Source organism: Pleurodeles waltl, chromosome 2_2 (assembly GCF_031143425.1).
Source record: "Pleurodeles waltl isolate 20211129_DDA chromosome 2_2, aPleWal1.hap1.20221129, whole genome shotgun sequence".
In the NCBI taxonomy this organism is placed as follows: domain Eukaryota; kingdom Metazoa; phylum Chordata; class Amphibia; order Caudata; family Salamandridae; genus Pleurodeles; species Pleurodeles waltl.
This window is the reverse complement of record NC_090439.1, coordinates 1,160,204,316-1,160,229,813: the sequence shown is the minus strand read 5'-3', so window position 1 is coordinate 1,160,229,813 and position 25,498 is coordinate 1,160,204,316. Positions and strand designations below refer to the sequence as shown.

The 25,498-nt window shown below is 47.7% G+C and overlaps 1 protein-coding gene across 1 annotated transcript in view; it reads left to right on the top strand.

The window, feature by feature from the left end:
• Positions 1–25,498, top strand: part of LOC138278868 (E3 ubiquitin-protein ligase TRIM39-like) — a 154,790-nt gene that overhangs the window by 67,732 nt on the left and 61,560 nt on the right. The window contains exons 2-4 of the mRNA XM_069219361.1: positions 17,563–17,793; positions 22,534–22,556; positions 23,267–23,319. Of these exons, the coding sequence (XP_069075462.1) occupies positions 17,563–17,793; positions 22,534–22,556; positions 23,267–23,319 (307 nt within the window). The remainder of the gene's footprint in view (positions 1–17,562; positions 17,794–22,533; positions 22,557–23,266; positions 23,320–25,498) is intronic.

Below are 25,498 nucleotides of genomic sequence, written 5' to 3'. Positions count from 1 at the left end.
AAAGTCCAATGAAATCATTTTTGGAAGAGTGGAGGTCAGAAAAGCCTGCATGTCCGAGCCTTCTTCGTTTTCCGGGATCCCAAGTACGCGGATATTGTCTCTCCGGCTCCTGTCCTCCATGTCCGTTAGTTTGCTCCTGAGATAGAGGAAGTCTTGTTCTCGCTCCTGAGACGTGTTGATCTGCGTCTCTAGTGATCCCATGCGTTGCTCTAGCCCTGTCACTCTAGATTGAAAGCCTGCAGTGTCAGATCGCATGGATTTGGTTTCTAGTGTCAATGAAGTTATAGAGGCGTCCATCCCCTCTATGCGGCGGCTGACGGTGGTGATCTCTTGTAGTATCCTGTCCATAGTTGTGGATTGATCTTTATCAGACATCGTGGTGGACTCGTTTAAAGGTGGCGATGTTTGAGTGTTTATCTTTGTGGGGGTTAGGCGTTTGTGTTGTAGCGCTTCTGAGAATAATAGTTGTGGTGCAGGCTTGCTGACCGGTTTATGGTTCGGTTTGTTGCCGGGCATCGCCTCAATTGTCTGCAGAGTCTGGCCACGTGGGGCCCGAGATTCCCTCTGTGGATTCCGATAAGGATATAGATGTTCGGTGGCTTACACTGGTGCCAGTCCTCTCCCTTCTCCTGTATCTCTGTTCTCTTGGCTCCCTCTGGCACTCCTCATCTCCGATGCCCCTCCAGTCGCTCACCCCTCACGTCTCCTCGCCTCCACGTGCCTCCCGTCGTGCCCCTCTGCCCTCCTCAGTATTAGTTGTCTGGAGGGGGGGGGCGAAGGTTTATTATCCCAGCGGGAGGGTTTTTGTTGTCCCTCTGTGATGGAAAAGAGGGGAGAAGTCGTGCCTCTGCCTCCGGCGATGCCGTTCTTATTTTGAAGAGATTCGATCCTACCTCTCTGGCCGGGTTTCTCTCCCGGCTGTCGAAGGGGCCGCACCCCTTTGCTGCGTCTCCCCGTCTCCCTATGGGGGGTCGAAGGTCCGCGGATGTTTGTTGGCGTTGTAGGGAGATGGATGCGGGTCGTCACGGCTCCCGCAGTCCCTGCGGCCTGTTCAGCTTGCTCCTTGCCGCTGCGGGCACGCCGTCCCCGGTCTTCCGAAGACGCGACTCCGCCACTTTTGTCAGGCCTTATCGGCCTGGGGCGAGTCGCGAGTTTCCTGCCTTGCGTCCCGCTCCTACGGGGTCCCCGGACATGATTCCGTGTCGCCGCTGTTGTAGGGGTGGAGGGGCACCGAACCCGGTGTGTTGTCCGGCTGTCTTCTCGCCCCCGATGCCCCTCCGGGACCGCCTCGGCACGGAGCTCTCGCTCTAAGCGGCCATCTTGTTTCGTGGCCCGGCCACGCCCCCTCGCCCCCAATTTCAATATGGGGTGGAAGTTTTAACTTTCTCGGGGAAGCTAAATTGGGAAATAGAAGAAAGCATTTGCGTAAAACGCATGCTTTCATTACCCCCCTCGAGTATGTTACAAGACATAAGAGCAGAATGTCAAATGACAGCGTGGACTTATCTGGGCCTACGAGCCGCACTGAAGTTCTGCTTAAGCATAACAGATGAAGGGTTCTGTAAGATCGCGAGACTGTGTAAGAAAGAAATAATAATAAGTGAGTTACATTGGGCATCACAAGTGAGAGGACGGTTAAAAAAGATCTGTGTCCTCCTAGGTTTTCCTGATAACCAATGGTGTGGTGCGCAAATCTCGAAGCACAATTTAAGAATAATAGTGAAGGAAAGAGCAAGAGAATTAGACCTGAAGTACTTAGAAAGAAAAATAACAACCCAGGCTATGATAGCTGGATGGAGGAATCCGGAAAACGTCCTGTATATAGAGGCTCTACCTAATTCAAGATTAAGAAATGTAGTGTTACAGTTCCGAATTGGGCTGAAACCTGGATATATGGATCCCAAAGCAAAAGCATTTCCTAAGAATAGCCAGGGTCTATGCACATGTGGCTTACAACAGAAATACACCATGCAACACTTGTGGATTGTCAATGGTTTTTAGGAGTGCGCAAGAAGTTTTTAAAATCAATTTTTAAGGAATATAATATTACTAATCGGGACCAAGCGCTTAGGCTACTTATTGATATGAGATTTTTAAATGTAACTTGTGCACTGGGCCTATTTCTAAATGACTTAAGAAGGGAAATATTCAGATTTATAGGGGTTGATAGAAGGTAGGGTATAATGCGAAATGTAGAGTTTTTAATACTATAATTGATTATTATTATATTGGTTGATGGTATTTTAGAAAATTTGCCATGCTAGGCGAAGGCAAGAAATAAAATGGAGAGCACTTTATATTGAAAAAAAAGCACTTTATAATAAAGTAAAGAATGGAGCTCTTTCAGAGCTGTACAGGGGATAAATTGGTTGGCATGTTGTACTTTATGATCCTATAAGAACTTGAATTATGGAGGAAGTAAAAGGAAAGAAGAGCTTGATTATTCTAAAATTGCATTGGTTGATGGTATTCTAGATAACCTCGCTACGCATAACAAGGCAAGAAATAAAACGTGGAGCTTTCCAAATTGGGAAATTGCACTTAGGAGATCGCAAGGACCAGAGTCTAATCAGAACTGTATGTGGGATAATTTAAGTTGGCACGCTGCACTTTCAGGAATTGTAAGAACTTGAATTTTAATCAAATGAATTATGCAACTAGAGTGGTCTAAGAACTCTGTGTGTTAATGTAATATGTAATTGTAATTTTATTGTTTTTATACTTTTAAGGCTTATGCCAAATAAAATAATTTTTGACTGACTGATCAGGGCACTGAACATTGCTACGGCACCCCACCCTGCTCCTCACCTTCGTCGCAGCGGTCTCTGACCCAATGAGAGAAGCCTCGCTCACTGCTGTGTGTGCCGTCAGGTGTCTCTTCTCAGGTGGAGCCTTGCTATGGGCCACAGAGGTCAGCGGGGATGCCTGGCCTGCTGGCGGGATTGGTGCCAGGTATGCACAATGGGGGCAGCCGGTAAGAGCAATCTCTTTCAATTCGACATCATATCGAGCAGAAGTCTCCCGCTCAGCAGGCCAGTCGAGCAATCTCTTCCGATTTGGCATCATATCAAGCAGAGGTCTCCCGCTTAGCAAGCCAGTCCGCTAAGTTCAAGTACTGCCTGCACCCTCTGAGGAGGCACAGGCCTCACAGGGTTCAGGTAGGATCGTGGGCTAGGCCTCAGTATACAAGGTGGTGGGCACCAAAAGACTAGCCTGTCTAGCAGGGCCACTGTGCCCTGGCCGGGGCAAACTGCTTCATCCACACAACGGCGGGCCGGGGAGGGTCAGGAACACCCCCGCTCCCTTATTTTGCGATGTGTGTGAGCCCCAGTGCTATGGATGACATTACATTGGCCACGAGGGACTGGAGAGCCAAGAACTGGCATCCTACACCATAGTGAGTCAGGCCACGCTGCTCAAATAATAATTTTTAAGCCAGTCGAAAAGCTTACATCCCCCGCTCGATAGGGGTGCGACTGCTGAAGATAACACATTTGAAAAAGGTTGTCAATATCCAGAAGCAGTTTGTGAAAAGACAGGAGCAGCTGCAGAACTGGTAGATGGACCCTGTGGTGCATCATTATAAATTATGTCATCTGTGTTGCTGTGGAATAGTAGATTTCAACATCTCGGACATTCCTTGTCAGTGAAGTGGTGACAGGGATTAACAAAAGATAATTTTCCACCCTCCCCAAGCTCAGGAAGGCAATAGTAACATTGGTACTTCTAGAAGCATTGTTGAGTGCTGGAAGAGGTATATCCTGTCTTTTAGTAAAAGAGATATGGGAACCTCTCTTAACTGCTGAGGGTCAGCCAGGACTCCCCTCCTAGGGTAGAGTCCACAGAGCCTTGCTGGTCCTCTTCAGCTCTGCAACTCTTCTTCTGCCCTGGTTTGCATTTGCCAAGGCTCGTTGGTGGTCTCCCTGACAGTTACAATCCAACAACCGGCATGGGATATCTTCTGCATGACACCGGGGACTCCTCTGCAGCTCCTGGACTCCACAGCTGGTCTTCAGCCTCCTTCGTCGACCAGGATCATCACCCACAGAAGGGTGGGCAGTGGCTCCTGCCCCGTCTGGACACTCCATTGTGGACTGGACTCTGTCCCCTTCTTTTGCAGGTCCTCTCCTTCCAGAATCCACCTTTGGGTTCCTCTGGTCTAGTCCTGTTCTTGCAAAGTTCCTTTTCTAAGTCCCCTTGTTAGTCTATGGGAGGACCAGGTATCTTACTTCTGCTGGCCAGGTCACTCGGGGTCATCTAGGTATTCACCCCTTGAGGTCAGAGTTTTCCCAGCTCACTACTAGCTACTCCACATCCTTGGGTCAGGGACCTAACTTCGCACTCCACTATTTTAGTATATGGTTTGGCCCTCCCCTAGGGCCCTAGCTATTTTCTACTATTTCTTGCTAATACATGTTGTTCCTATATGCTAATTCCCAATACTGACTGTGTATATATAGTATGTACTTACCTCCAGATGGGGGACTGTCTATGAGTAATCTAGTTTAATGTTAATATTATAAAGTACCTTTATTTTTGTAACACTGTGTGGTTCCTTTCATGTGTGATATGTTGCTGTGTGACTGCTGTGGAATTGCAAGTGCTTTACACTCCTCCTAGATAAGTCTTGGCTGCTCACCACAGCTAGCACTAGAGAGCCCTGGCTTCCTAGACACTTTCTCACTAACTGATAGGGGTTGCCTGTACCTGGTATAAGCTGCAAACACCGTAGGAGTCCACCACACACCAGGCCAGCTTCCTACACAGAACACACCTCAGTTCCCTTTGTGTCATTGTCTAGAAGGAATTCACAAAGAGCACAACTGTCAGTCTGACCCAGATGTGGATTCCACAGGCAGGCAGAGGCACAGAATGGTTAAGCAAGAAAATGCCCACTTTCTAAAAGTGGCATTTTCAAACAACGTAAACACCAACTCTACCAAAAGATGTATTTTTTAATTGTGAGCTCAGAGACCCCAAACTCCACATCTGTATCTGCTCCCAATGGGAAACTGCAATTAAAAGACATTTAAAGGTAGTCCCTGAGTTAACCTAAGGGAGAGATAGGCCTTGCAAAAGGTAAAAAGACAGGGGAAACACGCCAAAAGATGTCAGGTCTAACATCAAGTCATAAAGAGGTTTTATGCATTGTGCATGATCAAGAATGGATGTTCTGCCAAAGTTAAAGAAACCCAGCAATGACTGCAGTTTCTTAATGGTATTTGGAGGTTAAAGTTGAGCAGATTTTCTAGTATGTAAATGCGTTCATCAGATAGTTTGTATCTTAAAAATAGGACACTCAGGAATGCAATTTTCATTTTCTTAAAATTGAATTTATAGTCCTGAGCAGCGTATCTTAAAACAATGTGATCCACCCGGGCCAAATGTGTATTGAGGTTGTCTGTGAGATAGATGTCATCCACGTAGGACAAAGCCTCAGAATCAATATTATATACTATTGATGTTACAGGGGCAGAGAACAATCCAGGGCTGTTCTATCCTTGAGGCAAATGACAAAACCACTGCTGCGAGCCAAGTGCACTGAAGATGCTTAAATCCTGTCTTTCAGGTGCTAGGTTTTGGCAGAAAAAAAACGCTGGAGATATCGAAGGTTGTTTTATACTTTTTATGCACTATGTTGTTGATAAGTGCTGTATTGTATGCATTTTGTATTGCGAATGTGCTTGTGTGACTGTTTAAATGTCTGCAGTCTAAAACTATTCTATATGAATGGCCAGGCTTCGCTACGGGAAATAATGGGTTATTCATTGGGGATATGCAGGGTTCTATCACTCCTTGTTTCTCGAGTTGTGTGAGAATTTCACTGGGGCTTTAGCTTCATGTTTGGAAGGATATTGTGGCTGGATCTGTTAAGTAGACTTTAGGAGAATAACATGGTAGGGGGATTCTTTGTCCCACCCTACATGGTTGCAGTATAATACTGCGGTTTGCGCCAGTGCCTAATCTGTAGCGTAAGCCTCTTTTAGTACGTCTGGAACTAGGACAGAGAAAGAAGGAAAAATTACATCTTCTCTTTGTGGGAGCATCCGTACAAATTCTGGTTCCCAATCTTTTTCTGTCAACAGAATCTCATAGTTTTGTGTTAATCTTCTCAAAAAAATTACCTTTCTAGTGCGCTGTTTGTCCCTCTCAATCTGTATATTTAATTTGTATACCCTGTCGGGTGGGGAGATGCGCCTGTCAGCTGTTTCAACTTCAAGGAAGTCATCAGTCAGTGTCACATCCAGAAGATCTTGAAGACTCTGGTAACATATCGTGACTTCTGCTGCAGTGTCTAGCAGAGTCACAGCCCAAGTCCTGTTCTACAGTAGAGTGCTCAATATTTTTGTCATGGTTCACTGAAATTGCCACAACCTTTCACTTTTTAAGCTGGGGCTTTTGCTGTGGAAGTTTCTCTTCCATTTTTGTGTAAGTTTCCGGAGAGCATTGTGAGTCCTTTTTCGACATCAAGTAGTCATTTTGGTGGTCTGACCGCCCAGCTCTGTCATTCAGGTTTCTGGCGTGTCCTGAAAGGAACCAGATGGCCGACTGTCAGTGTGTTGATATCTGTCAGGAATATTTAAAGAGTCTCTATTTCGAAGATTATAGCATTTTTTCTGAGGCATCCAGTTGCGGAGATTCTCTTCTTTGACTTCTCTTTTCTTTATTTTGTTTTGGTTTATCCAAGCGTATTTCAGAGCTCTCTTGTGCCTGCTTAGTACTTTCCTTTCCGGAAGTACTCTGTATTTATGGTTTAGCTGGTCTGGCCCCTGTCCTATCCATACCTATACAAGTATAGGTCTCGGAAATGATCTTAGGCAGCTCACGTTCTTGGTCCTACTGAGGAACCTCTTGATGCCACTGGGGTATTGCCAATGCTGCTGCTTCCCCTTTAATATTACTTAAGATTATTGAGGAGAATGTGTCGAAGTTACGCATCAGTTTCATCCTCAAATGTCAGGCTGCCCCATGTTCGTTTTGAATTTGTTTCAACACCTCTGGTAAACTTGCAAATGCCAGAGTACCACGTGTAGTGGTATATATTGAAGCAAAGACTGTGCCACAAGTGGCACAATCCTCTACTGAGGGAACCATTCTAAGAGGCATGCACATTGTGAGAAGTCTGTGTTTATCTCGTGGTCCTGTATGGGGAAACACTGCTTTCAGCTCATTTGCTTTTTGTGCAATCCAGAACAGAATCTTCTCCCGCTCAACGAGTGCTTTTCCAATTATGGAACGGGCAGTTTGTAGATTTATCCCTGTTACAGCCAATTGATTTATAGCTGGAGCAGCCCTCGCTGAGGCGGTGTTTAAAGTTTGTATTGGAAATGGCCCCTCTGAAGGGTCACCCCAAACTCTTTGCCTTCCTCCTCTTCTTTTTCTGACCTCATTTTTTGCTGGCTTTAGGACTCTGGACACATTACCACTGCTAACCAGTGCTAAAGTGCATGTGCTCTCTCCCTAAAAACATGGTATCATTGGCTCATACCCAATTGGTATATTTTATTTACTTGTAAGTCCCTAGTAAAGTGCCCTATATGTGCCCAGGGCCTGTAAATAAAATGCTACTAGTGGCCCTGAAGCACTGATTGTGCCACCCACATAAGTAGACCCTTAACGATGTCTCAGGCCTGTCATTGCAAGGCCTGTGTGTGCAGTTTCACTGTCACTTCGACTTGGCATGGGAAGGTACTTGCAAAGCCTTAAACTCCCTTTTTTCTAAATATAAGCCACCCTAAGGTAGGCCCTAGGTAACCCATACGGCAGGGTGCTATGTAGGTAACAGGCAGGACATGTACATATGTGTTTTATATGTCCTGGTAGTGAAAAACTCCTAAATTTGTTTCCCACTACTGTGAGGCCTGATCCTTTCATAGACTAGCAGTAGGACCGCCCTCATATACTTTTTAAGAGATAGATTTTGATCTGAAAGGAGTAACCATGTCATATTTAGTATGGCCAGAATGGTAATAGAAAATCCTGCTTATTGGTGAGGCTGGATATTAAATTACTATTTTAGAAATGCCACTTTTAGAAAGTGAGCATTTCTCTGCACTAAAAACAATCTGTGCCTTACAGCCTGTCTCCAATCAACATCTTGGCTGGTCTGGTTGACAGCTCCCTTGTGCATTCCACCCAGAGAACCACAAACACCGGACACTCAGTCACACCTGCACTCATCTGCATATTGGAAGGGTTTTCCTGAGCTGTAAGGGTAGAGGGACTGACACTTACATTTCAAAGGACAGTGGCCTGCCCTCACACTATGGACTGACAAACCCCTTACTGGGACCCTGGCAGACAGGCCTAAACTGAAAGGGGAACATGGGAACTTCAAAACCACTCTTTGAAGTCTCCCCCTCTTCAAAGGCATTTTTGATTATATAAACTGGGTCTCTGACCCCACCAACTCAGACACTACCTGAACCTACACCTGCATCGTCTCAAGAGGACCTTCCTGGCTGCCCAAAGGACTTTTCTAGACTGCTTTGCTGAGAAGGACTGCTCCCCTGCTGGCCTCTGACTTTGCTGAGAAGTGCTCTCCAAGGGCTTGGATTGAGCTTGCCTCCTGTTTTCTGAAGTCTCAGGGCCAAAAAAATGTCATCTCTTCAGGAAACTCCTTGTGCATCGAAAATCGATGCACGGTCTGCCAGAAAAGACGCACAGCCTGCCTTGCGACCGAGAAATCGCAGCACAGCCGAACCGGAACGACGCAGCCTGACTAACCAAGTGGAAATTCGACCCAGCACCTGCCTTGAGAAGGAAAATTCGACACATCGCCTACCGGATCAACGCAACGCCAGTGTCTTCTTCCAGTGCATCGAGGATTTCCCTGTCTCATCCCTGGGTGTCAAAAAGATCCATGCGTCGTAGTGAGGAACCAAGACTACGTGCCAGTAAACAACTCAAACCCCTTGCAGCATGGAAAGAAACAACGCAATGTCTGTTCTGCATTGGAAAATATGACATGCAACTTATTTTTCCACGCATCTCCTCCTCTGCGGTCTCTGTGCGCGTATTGTTTTTTACGCGAACCAGGTGCTTTGTGTAATCAAGAAACAACTGCTTATTTCTTAGGAAAAAGACTCTTTTAAATCTTTTAAAAGTGATATTTCAACGTGTGCTTATTGAATCTTTGTCGTTTTGACCTTATTTTATTCAGATAAATATTATCTATTTTTCTAAACTTGTGTGGTGTATTTTCGTGGTGTTTTCAATGTATTACTGTTTGATCTAGTGCACAAATACTTTACACATTGCCTTCTAAGTTAAGCCTGACTGCTCGTGCCAACCTACCAGAGGGTGGACACAGGATGATTTGGATTGTGTGTGACTAATCCAGACTAGGATTGTGGCCCCTACTTGGAAAAGGGTGTATACCTCTGACAACTAGAGACCCCATTTCTAACATTGGTGGCTGCGGTGGGATAGGACATGTGTTTGTGCAGTACCATACAATAGCTACGTGTACACTACCTACACACAGTTAAAGGTCAATTTGATTTGTTCTCTTTTTTTGCTGCAATTTTAATGCTTGACATTTTTATCTAATCCTATACAACATGTTTCTGGCTGGGTCTCAAGAAGGAGCTAGAGAGTTTGACCTAGCCAAGCTGGAGACATATACTGTCAACCAGCTGAAGGGTTTCTGCAAGGGGATGGGAGTACCTACCCAGGAAGCCTCCAAGAAGGAGGAGTACCAAAAGGCGCTGAGGCCTGGGCAGAAGCCCGTTCACAAGAGCATATTCAGCTGGGAGAGCAAGTGGATGGCTCTCCAGAGGATTTGCCAAAAGCAGTGGGGGATGACACCCCTGGATCTGTGTCCCCTGCTAAACCAGGGAGCAATGTCTCCATTCATGGCCTGACGGCAGAGCAAAGCAGGGAGGAAAGAGAATTCGGGCTGCAGTTGGCCAGATTAAATATGGAGGCAGAGGAGAGGAAAGCTGAGAGCGAAGCCAAACAAGATGAGGCTGAAAGGGCCTTGGCTGAAAGGAAACTACTTCTGGCTCATTAATGGAGTCTGAAAGAGCTGGAGCTCAAGTCTAGGCAGTATGCGTCCAGCGGTGATGGGGGCGACATACACATAGGACCTGCTGGAGACAAAAAGGTTTAAATACTCAAGGATGTGGTGCCAAGTTATGTGGTGGGAGATGACACTGATAAGTGCTTTTCTGCATATGAAGTTGCACGTAGGGTACATGGGGTTCCTGAAGAGCAATGGGGGGCAGGCTTCTGAAAACACATGCCAATACTTGGGAGGGACACACTTCTCACCTTAGTGGTTGGGGACCAAACCAAGTATACCCCTATGAAGGCCAGAAATTCAGGGACAGCACCAAGCTCCCCAACTAAACCTGGGTAGACTTATTTGATTTCCCCAGTAAGGCACTGAATGACTGGGTGCAGGGCAGTAAATTAAATGATTACATAGCTTTGTAAAATACGATCCTGAGAGAGCATATGCTCAGTATTTGCTTTACAGAGTTGTGCCAGCACCTAGTAGACAGTAAGCTGACTGATCCCAGGAAGCTTGCTGAGGAGGCAGACCTCTGGGCTAGCACCAGAGTGTCCACAAAGGTACCTGGGAGTGACCCCTAGAAGGATGGTTCAAGTTCCTCCCAACAGAGTGAGGGGGAGGTTAAAGATGACCCAGACAAGTCCCAGAGGAAGGGGGGAGGAAAGGGTTCCAATGTCCCATCTGAGAAACAGGATGGTGATTCTGGTGGGCGGTGGCCCAGGGCACCCCGTTTCCAACCCTGCTGCTCTGAGTGCTCCCAGCGAGGACAGAAGCAGGGGGACTCTTGTCTGTCCAAAGAAAACACTCACTGGTGGGACCTCTACAGGGGTGGCCAATGTGGCCTTAGGGGAAAGAAGTCCCCAGGGGAAGGTCATAGACCATGCCCTAATCTCCCTCAGTTGAGAGATAGTCTCAGATGGTGAGCTGGTGATCCCTGAGGTTGGGAGTCGTCACTTCCACCAGGTGGGAGTGAATGCAGTCCCAGTCACTACTCTGAGGGACACCAGGGCTAGTCATACCATGATGGTGGAAAGAATAGTTTTTCCAGAGCAGTACAATGGCCAGGTGTGTAGGGCAGTGGTTCCCAACCTGTGGGCCGGGGACCCCTGGTGGTCCGCGAAGCCTCCTCAGGGGGTCCGCGACTGCTTAAAAATTATAATAACGTTAGGTCCCAGCTATCAGAAATGACTCAGTGGGGGTCCTCGGGTTCCAAAAATGATTCAGTGGGGGTCCCCGGGCTCCAGTACTGATAAAATGGGGGTCCACAGAAGTCAAAAGGTTGGGAACCACTGGTGTAGGGTGACTCCAGCACCTGGGGAGGATTTTTTCACCATATGGCCCTGGTATCCTTTGAGTGGGGTGGGGAGGTGACCCAGCGAAGGATCATAGACATTCCCTAGATGGCCATTGACTGCATTCTGGGGAATGAGTTACCCCTGCTGGCAGGAGAACTGAGAGGGGTGACCCCTAGGAGCACCCTGACAGTTCAGTTGGCTGGCAGTGCCACTCACCAGAGGAGGGTATGGGAGCCCAGATGTAGGGGCAAAGTGAGGGGGGACTCCCCCTGTCCCCTCTTCAGCCTCAGTGTACAGACCCTGGGTTGATGGACCGGTGTCAGGATACCACCCCTGAACTGGAGGGAGAAAGAGAGGAAGTAGGGTGCAAAACCCCTAGGGCTACTGCCCCCCACTCTGAGAAGCCTCAGAGGTCAGGGAAAACTCAGTAGCCCATAGGGAACTCCCTACCAGCCCCAAGGTTGGAGGAGAAGCTTGCCTAATGGCCCCACTCGGGCCTCTACTTAGCAGTGGTTGGCCTGGGGCCTGACTCTTGGCATTGACAGTTGTCATTGGCCTTTGTTGGTTACTGTCCTTATGGACAGAGTTTTCCTTGTGTTGAGGCCAGAAGTCAGACCCAAGAAGTGGAATGGGCCACATCACTTTGTTGGCCATGGTACTGTCTGCCTTCATGGGATGCATCTATGAGCAAATTAAAGGTAGGAGCTTCACAGATGGGGTCCACAGATGAGGAGAAGGGTTCCTCATGGGTCAGTTCAGTAACCCCAGACAGTATAGACAGAGGAGCCCAACTGAGTTCAGAAAGGCATAGAATTGGCAAGTGCCCCTGCAGTATGGACCATTGTCCATGTTCTATCACCCTAGGCAGGGAAGTCCATCAAAGTATTGATTAGTCTACCCCGGCTTTAGGCTGGAAGGGGGGTATGTTGGATCGACACACAGCCTGCCAGACAAGATGCACAACATGCCTTGCGACTGTGAAATCGCCGCACAGCTGAACCAGAATGGAACGCAGCCCGAATTCCTGAGTGGAAATTTGACGCATCACCTGCCGTGCGACGGAACGCAACACCCATGCTTTCTTCCAGGGCATCAAGGATTTCCCTGCCTCATCCTTGGGTGTCAAAAAGATCCCTGCATCGCAGTGAGGAACCAAGACTGCGTGCCGAAAAACGATGGAAACCCCTTACAGTGTGGAAAGAAACGATGCAGAGTCTGTGCCACATCAGAAAATCAGACACACACCTCATTTTCCCATGCATCTCCTCCTTGCGGTCTCCGTGCATTTATTTTTCTTTACGCAAACCAAGTACTTTGTGTAATCAGGAAACAACTGCTTGTTTTTTAGGAAAAGCCTCTTTTAAATCTATTAAAAGTGATATTTCAACTTGCGCTTATTGAATCTTTGTCGTTTTGACCTTATTTTATTCAGATACATATTATTTATTTTTCTAAACCCGAGTGGTGTATTTTTGTGGTGTTTTCACTGTGTCACTGTATGATTTATTGCACAAATACTTTACACAGTGCCTTCTAAGTTAAGCCTGACTGCTCAGTGCCAAGCTACCAGGGGGTGGGCATAGGATAATTTGCAAATGTTGGCCATGTTGGTCCATCATTATTTACGGGATCTAATCTGACAGGTTGTATTACATGTGGAAGGGTACCACTGAACCAATTCTGGTGTTCTTGCTAATTTAGATGTATTTCTAGGTATTGTAATGCTCTGTACTATGCTGGTACGTTCGCTATCCTGTATGTGTAAAAAGTGTTTGAGTCTGCGTTAACTTCAGGAAAGGTGATCCCAAGAATGAAGAATTTCTGTTCTATAAAAGTTGTGTACTTCCACAGTGAATGTAACACCCGCCCTCATTTGTTACACCATTAGCTAAAAGCAAATGCGTGACTGGCTGTCTGCAATTTTCTCTAATATTTACTGGTTGTTGCTGTTTCATACTGAAAGGGTGGGATCAGAGTTGGGAACACCAAGGAGAGATAACTTTTAAGGTTCAAGCTTGAACAACCTGCAGTCTAGATAGGTGCTCCCTATTCAGCTGAGGATGATGTTTCTCTACGACCAAGAACGTCTTGATATATAACAGTTCTTGGGGTAACTTTAGCGCGTGTGAGACAGAAATACTCAGGAGCATTGTATAATTAGTGCCTTACCAATGTTGCTGGTGCCATGTCATAGGACTCTCGTTGAAGGAACGAGACTGCTAGATTTTGGGCAGCAGCCCCACCACTTGTGGGTGACTGAGTCACTCCTATACAACCCTATTACTTTCAGCCTAACCCTTTCGGCCAGCTAGCAGCACCTCACTAAAACCTAAAAAGTAAAGGTGATTTGTGGCAACCTGAACCATGACACTCAATGATTTCTCAGGGAAATTGTGGTTTACAAACCTAACCCCTTTCTCTCATTTACAAAGTTTCAGAAACACATAGGCAAAAGAAATATGGAGATTAATTTTCAACACATTTATTGAAAAGACTGCAATCTAGGATAAAATACATGCGCTGCAATTATCAAGAATATTAGACAGCATAAATTCAGGATTGATAGGATCAGTGAACAGAAAATAAACAACCCAATCACATTAGAATAGTATGTGCATGGGAATCCTACCTACACCTAACTCCTAACAAGAGCAGAGCAGTGTTAGCCCAAATCTGTCCAATCCAAGTCCATGAAAGGAACAACCACTCCCATACCTAAAAGCAAGGGTCTGTCCTCCACCTACTTGGCTGGCTGCAGAGACAGGGCTGAGGTCTGCAATGCAGCAAAGAAATATATGTAGCATATGGTGGCCTCCTGGCTGAAGAATGACCTCTATCATCTCCTGGCCTGTGTGTTGTTTTAAAACAAAACTTGTTGATTTCTTAGAAACAGGCCTGACATGATTATGTGCCTAAATGCCAAAGCTATCTACGCACTCTTGTGGTGGAAATATCTGGATAGAATGTGGAGTGCAATATAAGGCATCCTTGAGAAAAGGTACATTATGAAATGTCGTGCACTGAAAGTAATAATAACATGTTCACAGAATCGCAGCTGATTAGAAACATAAAACATCTACACTAAAAGCCAATTGTGTTAAAATGAATAAATGAAAAACACAGAGCATAAAACAAAGGGAAAGAGCACCAGCCTAAGCAGAAATACATGTGCCCAATGAAGCTCTAAAATGAACCCATAACATTGGTGGACTACCCCGCCAAAATGAGAGGTTCTTGAAAGACAAAACCTCAACATACATTGAGGGGGAGATGATTTTGCACCAGTGTAGGAAACTAGCCCTTTTCTAGACTTATTACCTCAACTTCTTGCTTGTTTGTCAGTGAGTTGAACTGTTTTGTCAATGTGTTTGACTGTGTTCACTGGGATCCTGCTAATCAGGGTCCCAATGATTATGCTCTCTCCCCTAAAACTCTGTATTTCACTCCACATTTGGCATACTGGTGCCCTCTAATAAGTCCCTAGTATATGGCTTCTGCACGACTGCCATTGCAGTCTGCTTGAAAAGGTGCAAGCACCCTTTCACTGCCATTTACATAGCACTAGGTCACTTATAACTCGCCCCTATGGCAGGCCTTTCAGCCCTGAGGGCAGGGTGGAAAGTACCTGTGTGTGAGGGCATCCCTGCCATAGCAGAGGTGCCCCCCACAAACTCCAAGCCCATTTTCCCGGACTTCGTGAGTGCCAGGACGCAATTTTATGCGTGTACTGGACATAGGTCAATACCTATGTCCAGTTACATAATGGTAACGCCGAATATGGTCATGTTCGGTATCAAACACGTTGGAATCATACCCCAATGCTTTTGGAAGTATTGTTTGTATGATCCCATGCACTCTGGGGGCTCCTTAGAGGACCCCAAGTATTGGCATGTCAGCCTTCTAAGGTTTTCTAGCAGCCCAGCTGCTGCCACCTCACAGACAGGTTTCTGTCCTCCTGTTGCTTGATCTGCTCAAGCCCAGGAAATCAGAACAAAGTATTTCCTTTGGGAGAGGGGTGTTACACCCTCTCCCTTTGTAAATAGATGTTACAGGCATGAGAGGGGTAACCTCCCCAAGCCACTGGTAATGCTTTGAAGGGCTCATTTTGTGCCTTCCTTGCATAAACCAGTCTACACTGGTTCAGAGACCCCCAGGCCCTGCTCTGGTGCAAAATTGGACAAAGAAAAGGGGATTGACCACTCTCCTGTCCATCACCACCCCAGGGGTGGTGCTCAGTGTTCCTCCAGAGGGTCCCTGGGTTTTGCCATCTTGAAAACAAGGTTGGCGGGGAACTCTGAGAGCATCTGAGTGGCCAGTGCAGGTAGGTGACATCAGAGCCCCCTCCTGATAGGTGGTCACTCAGCTAGGTGACCAATGCTCCTCTTAGGGCTAATTAGGGTCTCTCTCTTGGGTGTTTCATCAGATTCGGCTTGCAATACTCCAGGATTCCTCTGCAGCCTCCATTTCCACTTCTGGCTGAAGAAACAGTATCCAGACGCTCCAGGAACCTACAAAAATTTTAAAAAATACTTACGGGGACTTACCTGGGATGGGTCCACCATCCTGTAGTGTCCCTCTGGTGTGTCCCTGGGGCTTGGCATAGGTACCTGTGGGCCCATTCCATGGTGTTCCACCATGGAAATGGGTCAACAGGTCATCTAACGCCTGCCCTTACCCAGGCGTTAAACAATGGCGCTAAGCAAGCTTAGCGACAATATTTAAGGCCACCTCCCACTGTGCGTGAATTTTGCACGGGGATAAATGTGACGCTATGGCCAAATCGTCATTTTTTGGGGGTAAAGCCTACCTTGCATCTCATTGACGCAAGGTAGTTTCCCACATCCATAAAGTGACTATAACTCCAATATTTTGAAGCTAGACAAGTCTAGTGTCAAAATATAAATATGGAGTTAGGTTTGCGCCAAACTTGCGAGGAAAAAATTACGCAAATTTGGTGCAACAAAGTACAAATATGCCCTAAGTGCGACTACAGCGGTATTGTATGAGCTTTGCATGTCTCCTAGATAAGCCTTGGCTGCTCATCCACAGCTACCTCTAGAGAGCCTGGCTTCTACGTCACTGACTATACTACACTAATAAGGTGATACCTGGACCTAGTATAAGGTGCAAGTACCAGAGGTGCCCACCACATACCAGGCAAGCTTCTTACAACCAGGGTTTCTATACTTTTGTTGTGCAGCCCCAATGCAAAAGCATTTTTGTAATTTACTAAGCCACTTTGGGGCAAAATACTGAAAGATAAGCGCATATAAGGAAATACAGATTTACTATTCCTACCTTCACACTTCACATCTACATTTGTTGAAGATATATATACCATGTAGACACATCTATGTGAGTTAGGTGTAAAAAATCTAGACTTACTTACCTGTCGATATTTGATTTTCAGTACTTTTTTCCTCAATATTATGTCCCATCAATATTGTGTTTTCAATATTCAGGGTGCACATGAATCAGGTGATACTCCTAAGCGCCCCCACAGCAAACACCATTTTTAGAGAAGAGCTCAACTGGCCAACATGTGCTGTGATACTGTCCAGGAAACTGCATTCATCTGATAACTCTTAGACCTCTACGTGGCATTCATCATAAAATCCTCCTTAATCGTTTGGCAGCACTTGCCCAGAGTGAAAGAACACCTTTATCCTGGTCCACTTGGTAATTATACAAACCAATTCAAATGGGGTCCGATACTATTACCTGCAGCGACTCCCAGCGCTTGCTGAATGTGTTTGCTCCTCTTTATTCTCTGTGTGACTTTATTATCATTCACAAGTGAACCAGCCTTTCATCTAAATGGTGCCAATCGTAAACATGCCTGCTGCAATTCCCAGACACTGTACACCTAAGTAAGACTTCTTCTGCCACATAACACACACCCTTGCTGTCATGAAATTCTGAGTTCACAAGCTGTGGTTGACACTCACGTCACTAGCGTCTCTCAGACACAGGTCTTCTCCAGCTCCAGGAACTGGCTGGGAATATACCAGCTCTCTCCTGCTAGGCACCTCCCTGTCTACCAACAGGGCAAGTGTGGGAGTGTGAGACTGAGGTAACGTAGCAGAAGGAGAGGTAGCAAGAGGTGGCAATTTAGAAGTAAAGAAAACATTTTTTTCCTATGCTTTGGTTTTTGATAGAGCCTCTAGCCCCCCCAGACTTGCACACTACAGGTAAAAGCAATTTTAGGAAGCTTCACAATATCTGACCATCTTTCATTGTTGCCAACAGAACCAGGTGAGAGCTGAGCAGGAGAAAATTACATTTGAGATTGGACAACTCCGCCGGTTCCTGAGAGATCAAGAGCAGACTTTGTACGGGAGACTGAAGGAGATGGAGAAGACAATTACCATGGTAGAAAATGCAAATATCTCCAAACTGTCCAATCAAATCACCTCTCTCAATGCCCTGATAACAGATCTGGAGAAGAAATGTAAGGAGCCAGCGTTGGACCTCCTGAAGGTGAGAAACCGCTTGATACATATGATACAAAACAGAAGTGGCATGTTTATGTTGTGTTCACGAGTGACATGCAAAGCAGGAACGCACATGATCTCTAGACTGGGTAAATGTAGTGTCCTCTTGTAATCTGACAGCCCAACACAGGAGACAGACATCAGCAGTACACACTGATTCCATGTATTCTGGCAGCCCTGCACAATAAACAGTCATTATACAGGACCTCTTTTATCCTGTCATCCCTCCACAATATACAGGTATGTTCAGTCTACATGGAACCCTTGTATGTTGGTCAACAAAACAGAGACAAGGTCAATTCAAATCGACCACTGGTACGATGGCAGCCCAACAAAACAGACAGACATGTTCAGCTGCATGGAACACTTGTCTGTTGTCTATGCACAGGCAAAGACAACACAGAGACAGGGTTAATTCACAATGACGCAATATATCAATCAATCAATCGTAGCATTTGTAAAGCGCACTACTCACCCGTGAGGGTCTCAAGGCGCTGAGGCGGGGGAGGAGGGTGCTGCTACTGCTCGAACAGCCAGGTCTTGAGGTGTCTCCTGAAGGTTAGCAGGTCCTGTGTCTGTCACAGGTGGATAGGAAGAGTGTTCCACTTCTTGACGGAGAGGTGGGAGAATGATCTGCCACCCGCGGTGGTTCTATGGATGCGAGGAACAGTGGCGAGGGCAAGGTCAGCGGAGTGAAGCTGGCGGGAATGGGGGAGAAGGTCAGTCATCTGTTGAGGTATTCTGGTCCAGCGTTGTGCAGTGATTTGTGAGCGTGGGTGAGGAGCTTGAATGTGATTCTCTTGTTGACGGGGAGCCAGTGCAGGTCTCTCAGGTGGGCTGTGATGTGGCTGTGTCTGGGGATGTTCAGGATGAGGCGTGCAGAGGCGTTCTGTATGTGTTGCAGTCTTTTCTGGAGCTTGCCCATGGTTCATGCGTAGAGGGCGTTGCCGTAGACCAGTGTGCTGCTTACAATGGCTTGGGTGACCATCCTTCTGGTTTCGGTGGGGATCCATCTGTAGATCTTCCGAAGCATGTGGAGGGTGTTGAAGCAGGAGGAAGAGACGGCGTTGACTTGCTGGGTCATTGATAGCGATGAGTCCAGGATGAACCCCAGGTTGCGTGTGTGGTCAGTGGGTGTCGGTGTGGTTCCCAGTGTGGCAGGCCACCAGGAGTCGTCCCAGACGTAGGGGGTGGAGCCGAGGATGAGGACTTCAGACTTGTCAGAGTTCAGTTTCAGGCAGCTGTTCTTCATCCATTCGGCAATGGCCTTCATTCCTTTATGGAGGTTGGTTTTGGCAGTGGCGGGGTCCTAGGTGAGGGAGAGAATCAGCTGAGTGTCATCGGCATATGAGACGATGTTGAGGTCGTGTGATCGGACGATGTTTGAGAGCGGTGTCATGTAAACGTTAAAGAGGGTTGGGCTGAGGGATGACCCTTGGGGTACGCTGCAGATGATCTTGGTGGCTTCAGATCTGAATAGAGGGAGACGGACTCTCTGGGTTCTGCAGGTGAGGAAGGAGGTGATCCAGTCCACGGCTCTGTTGTGGATCCCTACATCGTTGAGGCGTGTGCATAAGGTGTGGTGGAAGATGGTGTCAAAGGCGGCCGAGAGGTCCAGGAGGATGAGAGCCGTGGTTTCACTGTTGTCAAGTAGGGTCCTGGTGTCGTCGGTGGTGGTGATGAGGATGGTTTTGGTGCTGTGGTTGCTGTGGAATCCGGATTTGGACGAGTCTGGAGTGTTGTCCTCCTCGAGGAAGCGGGTCAGTTGTTTGTTGACAATCTTCTTGACGACTTTTGCCGGGAAGGGGAGCAGGGAGATGGGCCAGAAGTTCTTGAGGTCCTTTGGGTCTGCCTTGGGTTTCTTGAGGAGGGCGTTGTTCTCGGTGTGTTTCCAGCTCTCCGAGAAGGTGGCGGTATCGAAGGAGCTGTTGATGATCTTCTGGAGTTGGGGGGCAATGATGGAGCTCACTTTGTTGAAGATGTGTTGAGGGTAGGGGTCAGATGGTGAGCTGGAGTGAATGGTGTTCATGATTTTAGTGGTGTTGTCACCGTTGACGTGGGTCCAGGAGAGCAGGAGGTTGGTGTGGCTGGGGGGCGGTGAGTCTGTGGTGTCGGTGGTTGACGGGGGGGTCTGGGTATTGAAGCTGTCATGGATGTCTGCGATCTTGGGGTAGAAGAAGGTGGCTAGGGAGTCTCAGAGGTCTTGCGATGGCGGAATGTTGTTGGCTTTGGAACCGGGGTTGGGGAGTTCCTTCACGATGTTGAAGAGCTCCTTATAGCTATGTGCGTTGTTGTCGATGCGTTCTTTGAAGGAGATTCTTTTGGCAGTTCGGATGAGTTGGTGGTGTCTGTGGATGGCTTTCTTGAAGGCTGTGTGGTTGTCCGATGTCTGTTCTTGGCGCCACTTCTTATGGAGTCTTTGGCATGTTTGCTTGGATTCTTGGAGGTTGGCAGTGAATCAGAAGGCCTTTCTGTTGGTGCATCTGTTTGAAGGTTTCTTGATCGGGCGAGAGTGTTGGCACAGTCGTCGATCCATTGCCTGAGGTTGCAGGCGGCTGTGTCAGTGTCAGTGGTGTTGATTGGTGGGTTCCGGAGAAGGTGGTGATCAGGTGGTCTTCGGTGACCTTATTCCATCTGCGGTGGGGAATCCCCTGCGGGTGGTGGTGCGTTGTGGGTCTCTCGAAGATTAAATGGATGCAGTGGTGGTCGGTCCAGTGGAGTTCGGTAGTGTGGCTGAAGGAGACGTGTTAGCTGGTCAAGTGTGTGTCCTGTGGAGTGGGTGGGTGTTGTGACGAGCTGCTTGAGTCTGAGGTTGGCGAGGTTGTCGAGCATGGTGGTGGAGTTGTCGTCGTTGGTGTTCTCGAGGTGCAAGTTCAGGTCCCCAAGGAGTATGTAGTCTGTGGATGCGAGGGCGTGCATGCTGACAACGTCGGTGATGGAGTCGCTGAACTGCTGTCAGGGTACGGGGGTCTGTAGATGAGGGTCCCTCTGAGGGTGGTGTTTGGATCGATGTGGATCTGGAAGTGTAGGTGTTCGGTGGCGCTGAGGGTGTCTTCGGTGCTGGTCGTGATTCTGACGGTATTCCTGTGGACGATGGCGATGCCTCCACCTGGTCTGTTGGTGAGGTCCCTACGGTGATCTTGTAGCCGTCCGGGATGGCTTTGGCGATGTCGGGAGCTGAGGAGGGGTTCATCCAGGTCTCAGTCAGGAAGGCGACGTCCAGGGAGGAGGAGTCGAGTAGATTCTAGAGTTCAATGGTGTGTTTGTGAACGGAGCGGTGTTGAGTAGAATGCATCTGAGATGGTTGCGTCCTGCCCTGGCGGGCGGGTCGCTGGCATGGAGGCTGGTGAAGATGCAGCTCCAGCAGGAGAATGGTCCGCAGGTGAGCCACGGGGAGGCCTGGAGGCAGGTGGGTTAGCGGCCGGCATTGAGTGCGTGGAGGGTGATGGCGTCGTAGCGGAGTCGTAGCGGCATCGCAGCGGTGGAAGGAGCGAGAACCAGGGGTTCTGTCGCAGGGCACGGTCCAGGTGTGGCCAGGCGCAGACAGGCTTGCCTTAGGCACACCTCTGGCGTGCCAGCGGCACGGCCACACAGCAGCTGCCATTAAGTAGGGGGGAAGGAGAGGACAGCTGGGAGGCTGCAGCGGGGGTGGAAAGCGGTGCAAAAAAAAGGGGCGGGCCGCGGGGCAGCAGCGGCGGGGATGCTGCGCGAGAGAGGGGGCAGGCCGCAGGAGCAGCAGTTGCAGGGAGAGAAAGAGGGGTGAGAGAGAGAGGGGAGTGAGAGGAGTTAGAAACTGGGAGGAGAGAGTGAAATGCAGAAAGCAAAAGACAAAAGGATCACTAAAGGGACAGAACACGGAAGGAAAAGCACGCAAAGAGTGAAACAGAGGCAAAAGAGTAAGAAAGGAGAAGAGAGGCAGAGGGCAGCCTAGTAGAAGAGCAGAGCTCTCCCACCACACACCAGGAATGATGCGCAGGCAGGGTGGAGGAGGGCCTCGAACGCCTGACAGAGGTCAGAGTTCAGAGGCACAAAGGGCTCTACTTGCCGGTGGAGCTACGGGGAGGCAGAGCAGTCAACGGACTAGGTATAGGCATGTTCAGTTTTCATGGAATGCTTGTATGCTCACAGGCCAACGCTGTATTGAAATAGGGGCAACTCACAGTGAGCCCTGGAACAATTGCATCCCCACACACTAACCAGACTGGTTCTACTTACACGAACCCTTTATATTTTGACAACCCAGCTCAATGTTTTCTAGTATTCGTACAACCAGACACAAAGGAACTCCTTATATGCTGACAGCCCAATACTATACATAGATAAGTTCCATTTACAGTGGCCCATTGTATGATGACAACCTAATATAATATGCTGAACTGTCATTGGACACTATTCATATTGTCACAGACTGCAATAGAATTTGACCCTATTCAGAGTATCAAAGATTGTGCCGCGCCACGTGATCCAAAATCAGAATTTCACAGCCTGCTGTCACGTGACCAGATTCAGAACAGCACAAACTGCTGTCACGTGACCAGGCTTAGCATAGCACAGCCTGCTGTCACGTGACCAGGTTCAGAGTAGCAGACCGTCCCGCTCAGAATATCACAGATTGTGAATATGAAACTTTTAAAGATTCGATATTACAACATTTTTTACAGCTAAACTGATGCCAGTTTGTAAGAGTTTTGCAACTCATTTGCTTGTGCTTGTTCCTGTTTTGCAGGATGCCAGGAGCCTCCTGATGAGGTAAGGAAAGTTTAGTGTTTTTCTCCTGGTGTGTAAGGAGCAGGTGTGGTTGGAGCGAGTAAAGGCCCCTGCTCTGAAAGGACACAGGGCGATGGTCTCATACTATGATTATATACAGCTTAAGGTCTTTACACACTGCTCTGAAGTGTTTCAAAAACTCCCAACAGCACTGATTACCCTAGTCGTGGTCTCAGCAACGAACACACAGTAATACAGTCTATAAAACATTTCAGTGCGAACGAACAAACTCTGTTAACCCTCAGGAGACAAACCTGAGACATCAGTAGGCTTGTTTGAACCCTTCACAAAGCTCCCAGACACTAGTAAACTCTGCTTCCAGCCCCGTGAAACCCCTCTGTCTATACAGAAACCCCCCTCACGCTTTTCTAAAGCTTAGATTTTTCCAAAAGATTCTTCAAGGCTTTTTGGCTCCCGTTCAGCCATCAGAAGGGAAGAGTGAGAAGAAATAATATTTGAATTCAGATCTGCCATCCTGAGGCTTTAAGGCTCATGTGCCACTTTCTCCCCTGCTCTGGAGGTTGGCATTATTGGATGTTAAAGGTTGACACAACTCACGCTGTGTACTGTTAAGAAGCAGGTCCTCCTTGCACAGTGTTGTATTTCTAATCACAGAGGTGTGTGCTGCTCCTTGAGAGATTCTGTGCACAGGGATTGTACGGAAGACTGAGGCCATCTGTCTGTTGTTCCAGGTGTAATACTGTGAAGTTTCGGAGCCCAGCAAAAGTGATGGCGACTTTCAAAGGTGAGTACAACTCTGTTTGTGGAAAATATATGGTGCATTGTGGTTTATATGGGTGCCATAGCACTCGCGTCAACATCAGGCAATTTAGAGGCAACGAGACACATGCAGGCTTCAACCACATCTTTACTAAAACAACAAACTCTAAACACAGAGAATGTCAACTATTAGTCAATCGAACAACAGTTTAAAAGGCAACATTCAATCAATCAATCAATTCATTTTAAAGCGCGCTACTCACCTGCGAGGGTCTCAAGGCGCTTGGGGGGGGGGAGGGGGGGATACCCCAGCTGTGATCTGGCTCCAGTTTTATTTGTGACACAATTCAGTGATGCAGGACCTAGCGGGGGCCCCTATAGGACCCAGGTGACGTACTGACCGAGCAGGGGACCTGAGGTGAAAACGAACTTCTCCACCTCAGTCGTGTGGACCTTCTAGGAGGTGATCCACACTGCCTCTCTCGCTACCTCCTCCTGACCTTGGACAACTTCATGCTTACGTGCACTTCTGGAAAGATTCATGAGAGAACTTTCTGTCTATGATCCAGCCCTTGACCTTCGTTCATACTGAGGAAGCAATTCTAACCACTGACCGATAGTGCAGGTGGAGATAACCCAATGCCCAGGATTCAGATGTCCACTGTACACGAGTGAGCCACTGACCTGGATTCAGAGACCCACTCAACACTTCTAAGAGCTCCAAATGACCCACTGACCTAGAGTGTAAGCGCCTAGTGACCCACTGACCTAGACCCAGATACCCATTGTACATGTGTAAGCGCCAAGTGTCCCAGGGACCTAGATTCAGATAGCCAGTGTGCACTACTGTGAGCATCAAGTGACCCCCTGATCGAGATTCAGATACCCATTGTACACTAATGAAAGCACCAAGTGACCCAGTGACCCCTGCCTTTGCTTTCAGGAGCCAGAACACAAAGCTTTTCCTAGGTAGAGGAGTTACACCTCCCCCTCCAGGCAGGTACCCTGCACCCGCGGTCAGCTTCAAAGGCTTTACCGCTTTTGAAATCTGACCTCTGCTTCTGCTGCTAGCAGCAGATGGCCGCTGTAGGAGGCTGGCCTGGTTTGTAGTGGGTACCTAAGGTACTTACACCTTATACCAGGTCCAGTTATACCTTAGTGAAATGTTGGCAGTGTCTAGAAGCCAGGCTTGCTAGGGGTAGCTGTAGGCTGAGCAGCCAAGGCTGAACTAGGAGACGTGCAAAGCTCATGCAATACCACTGTAGTCACACAGTACTCACACACATGCAAGACAGTACTCAGTGTTACCAAAAATAAAGGTACTTTATTTTAGTGACACAAGGCCAAAAATATCTTAGAGGCTATACTCCCTTAGGAGGTAAGTATTACACACAAAATATACACTAGTAACCAAAATCAGGTAAGTAAACAGTCATAAAATAGTGCAAATAGTGAAAATCATCATTGGTTGCAATGAGCCTAGGGGGAACACAAACCATATACTAAAAAACTGGAATGCGAATGTCGGTTTCACGCCTAGGCAAGAGTAGTGTGTAGAGGGGCGCTGGGAGTGTAAGAAAACATCAAAGGTAAGTAAAGTACCCCACCCCAGAGCCCAGGAAAGCAGGAGTAAAGGACAGCAAGTTTCTTCAGAACACACTAGAAGTCGTGATAAAGAATTATGCAAAAACCAAGCAAGATTGCAAGACACCTACAGTGGATTCCTGGACCTTAAGACCTGTGGAGAGAGAGGACCAAGTCCAAGAATAGCTGAAGAGTCCAGGAAGAACAGAAGCCTCTGCTAACCCGGATGAAGGTGCAAAAGTGGATTCTCCGGGTAGAAGAAGAAGTCAGAAGTTCACCAAAGAAGACAGCTGCGGGTTTCTGCTTGATTCAAGAGAAGTTCCACGTCAAGTAGAAGGATGCAGGCTGGTTTTCGTTGTTGGATTCCGCCAACAAGCCTTGGCTCACGCAAGAGATGCGTTTGGCAGGAAAAAGCGCTACCTGGACCCAACACGGACTGAGGAGACAGACGAGGCTCTCAGCACTTCAGAGAAAGACCAGGCAGCACCCATAGGAGTCCCAGGACACGGGGACAAAGGAGTTGCAAATTGCGGTCGTCACTGCACTACACAAAGGGATCCCATGCCGCCAGAGAACAACTCAGGGAGCTGAGCGTCGCAGGATAGAGTGCTGGGGACCTG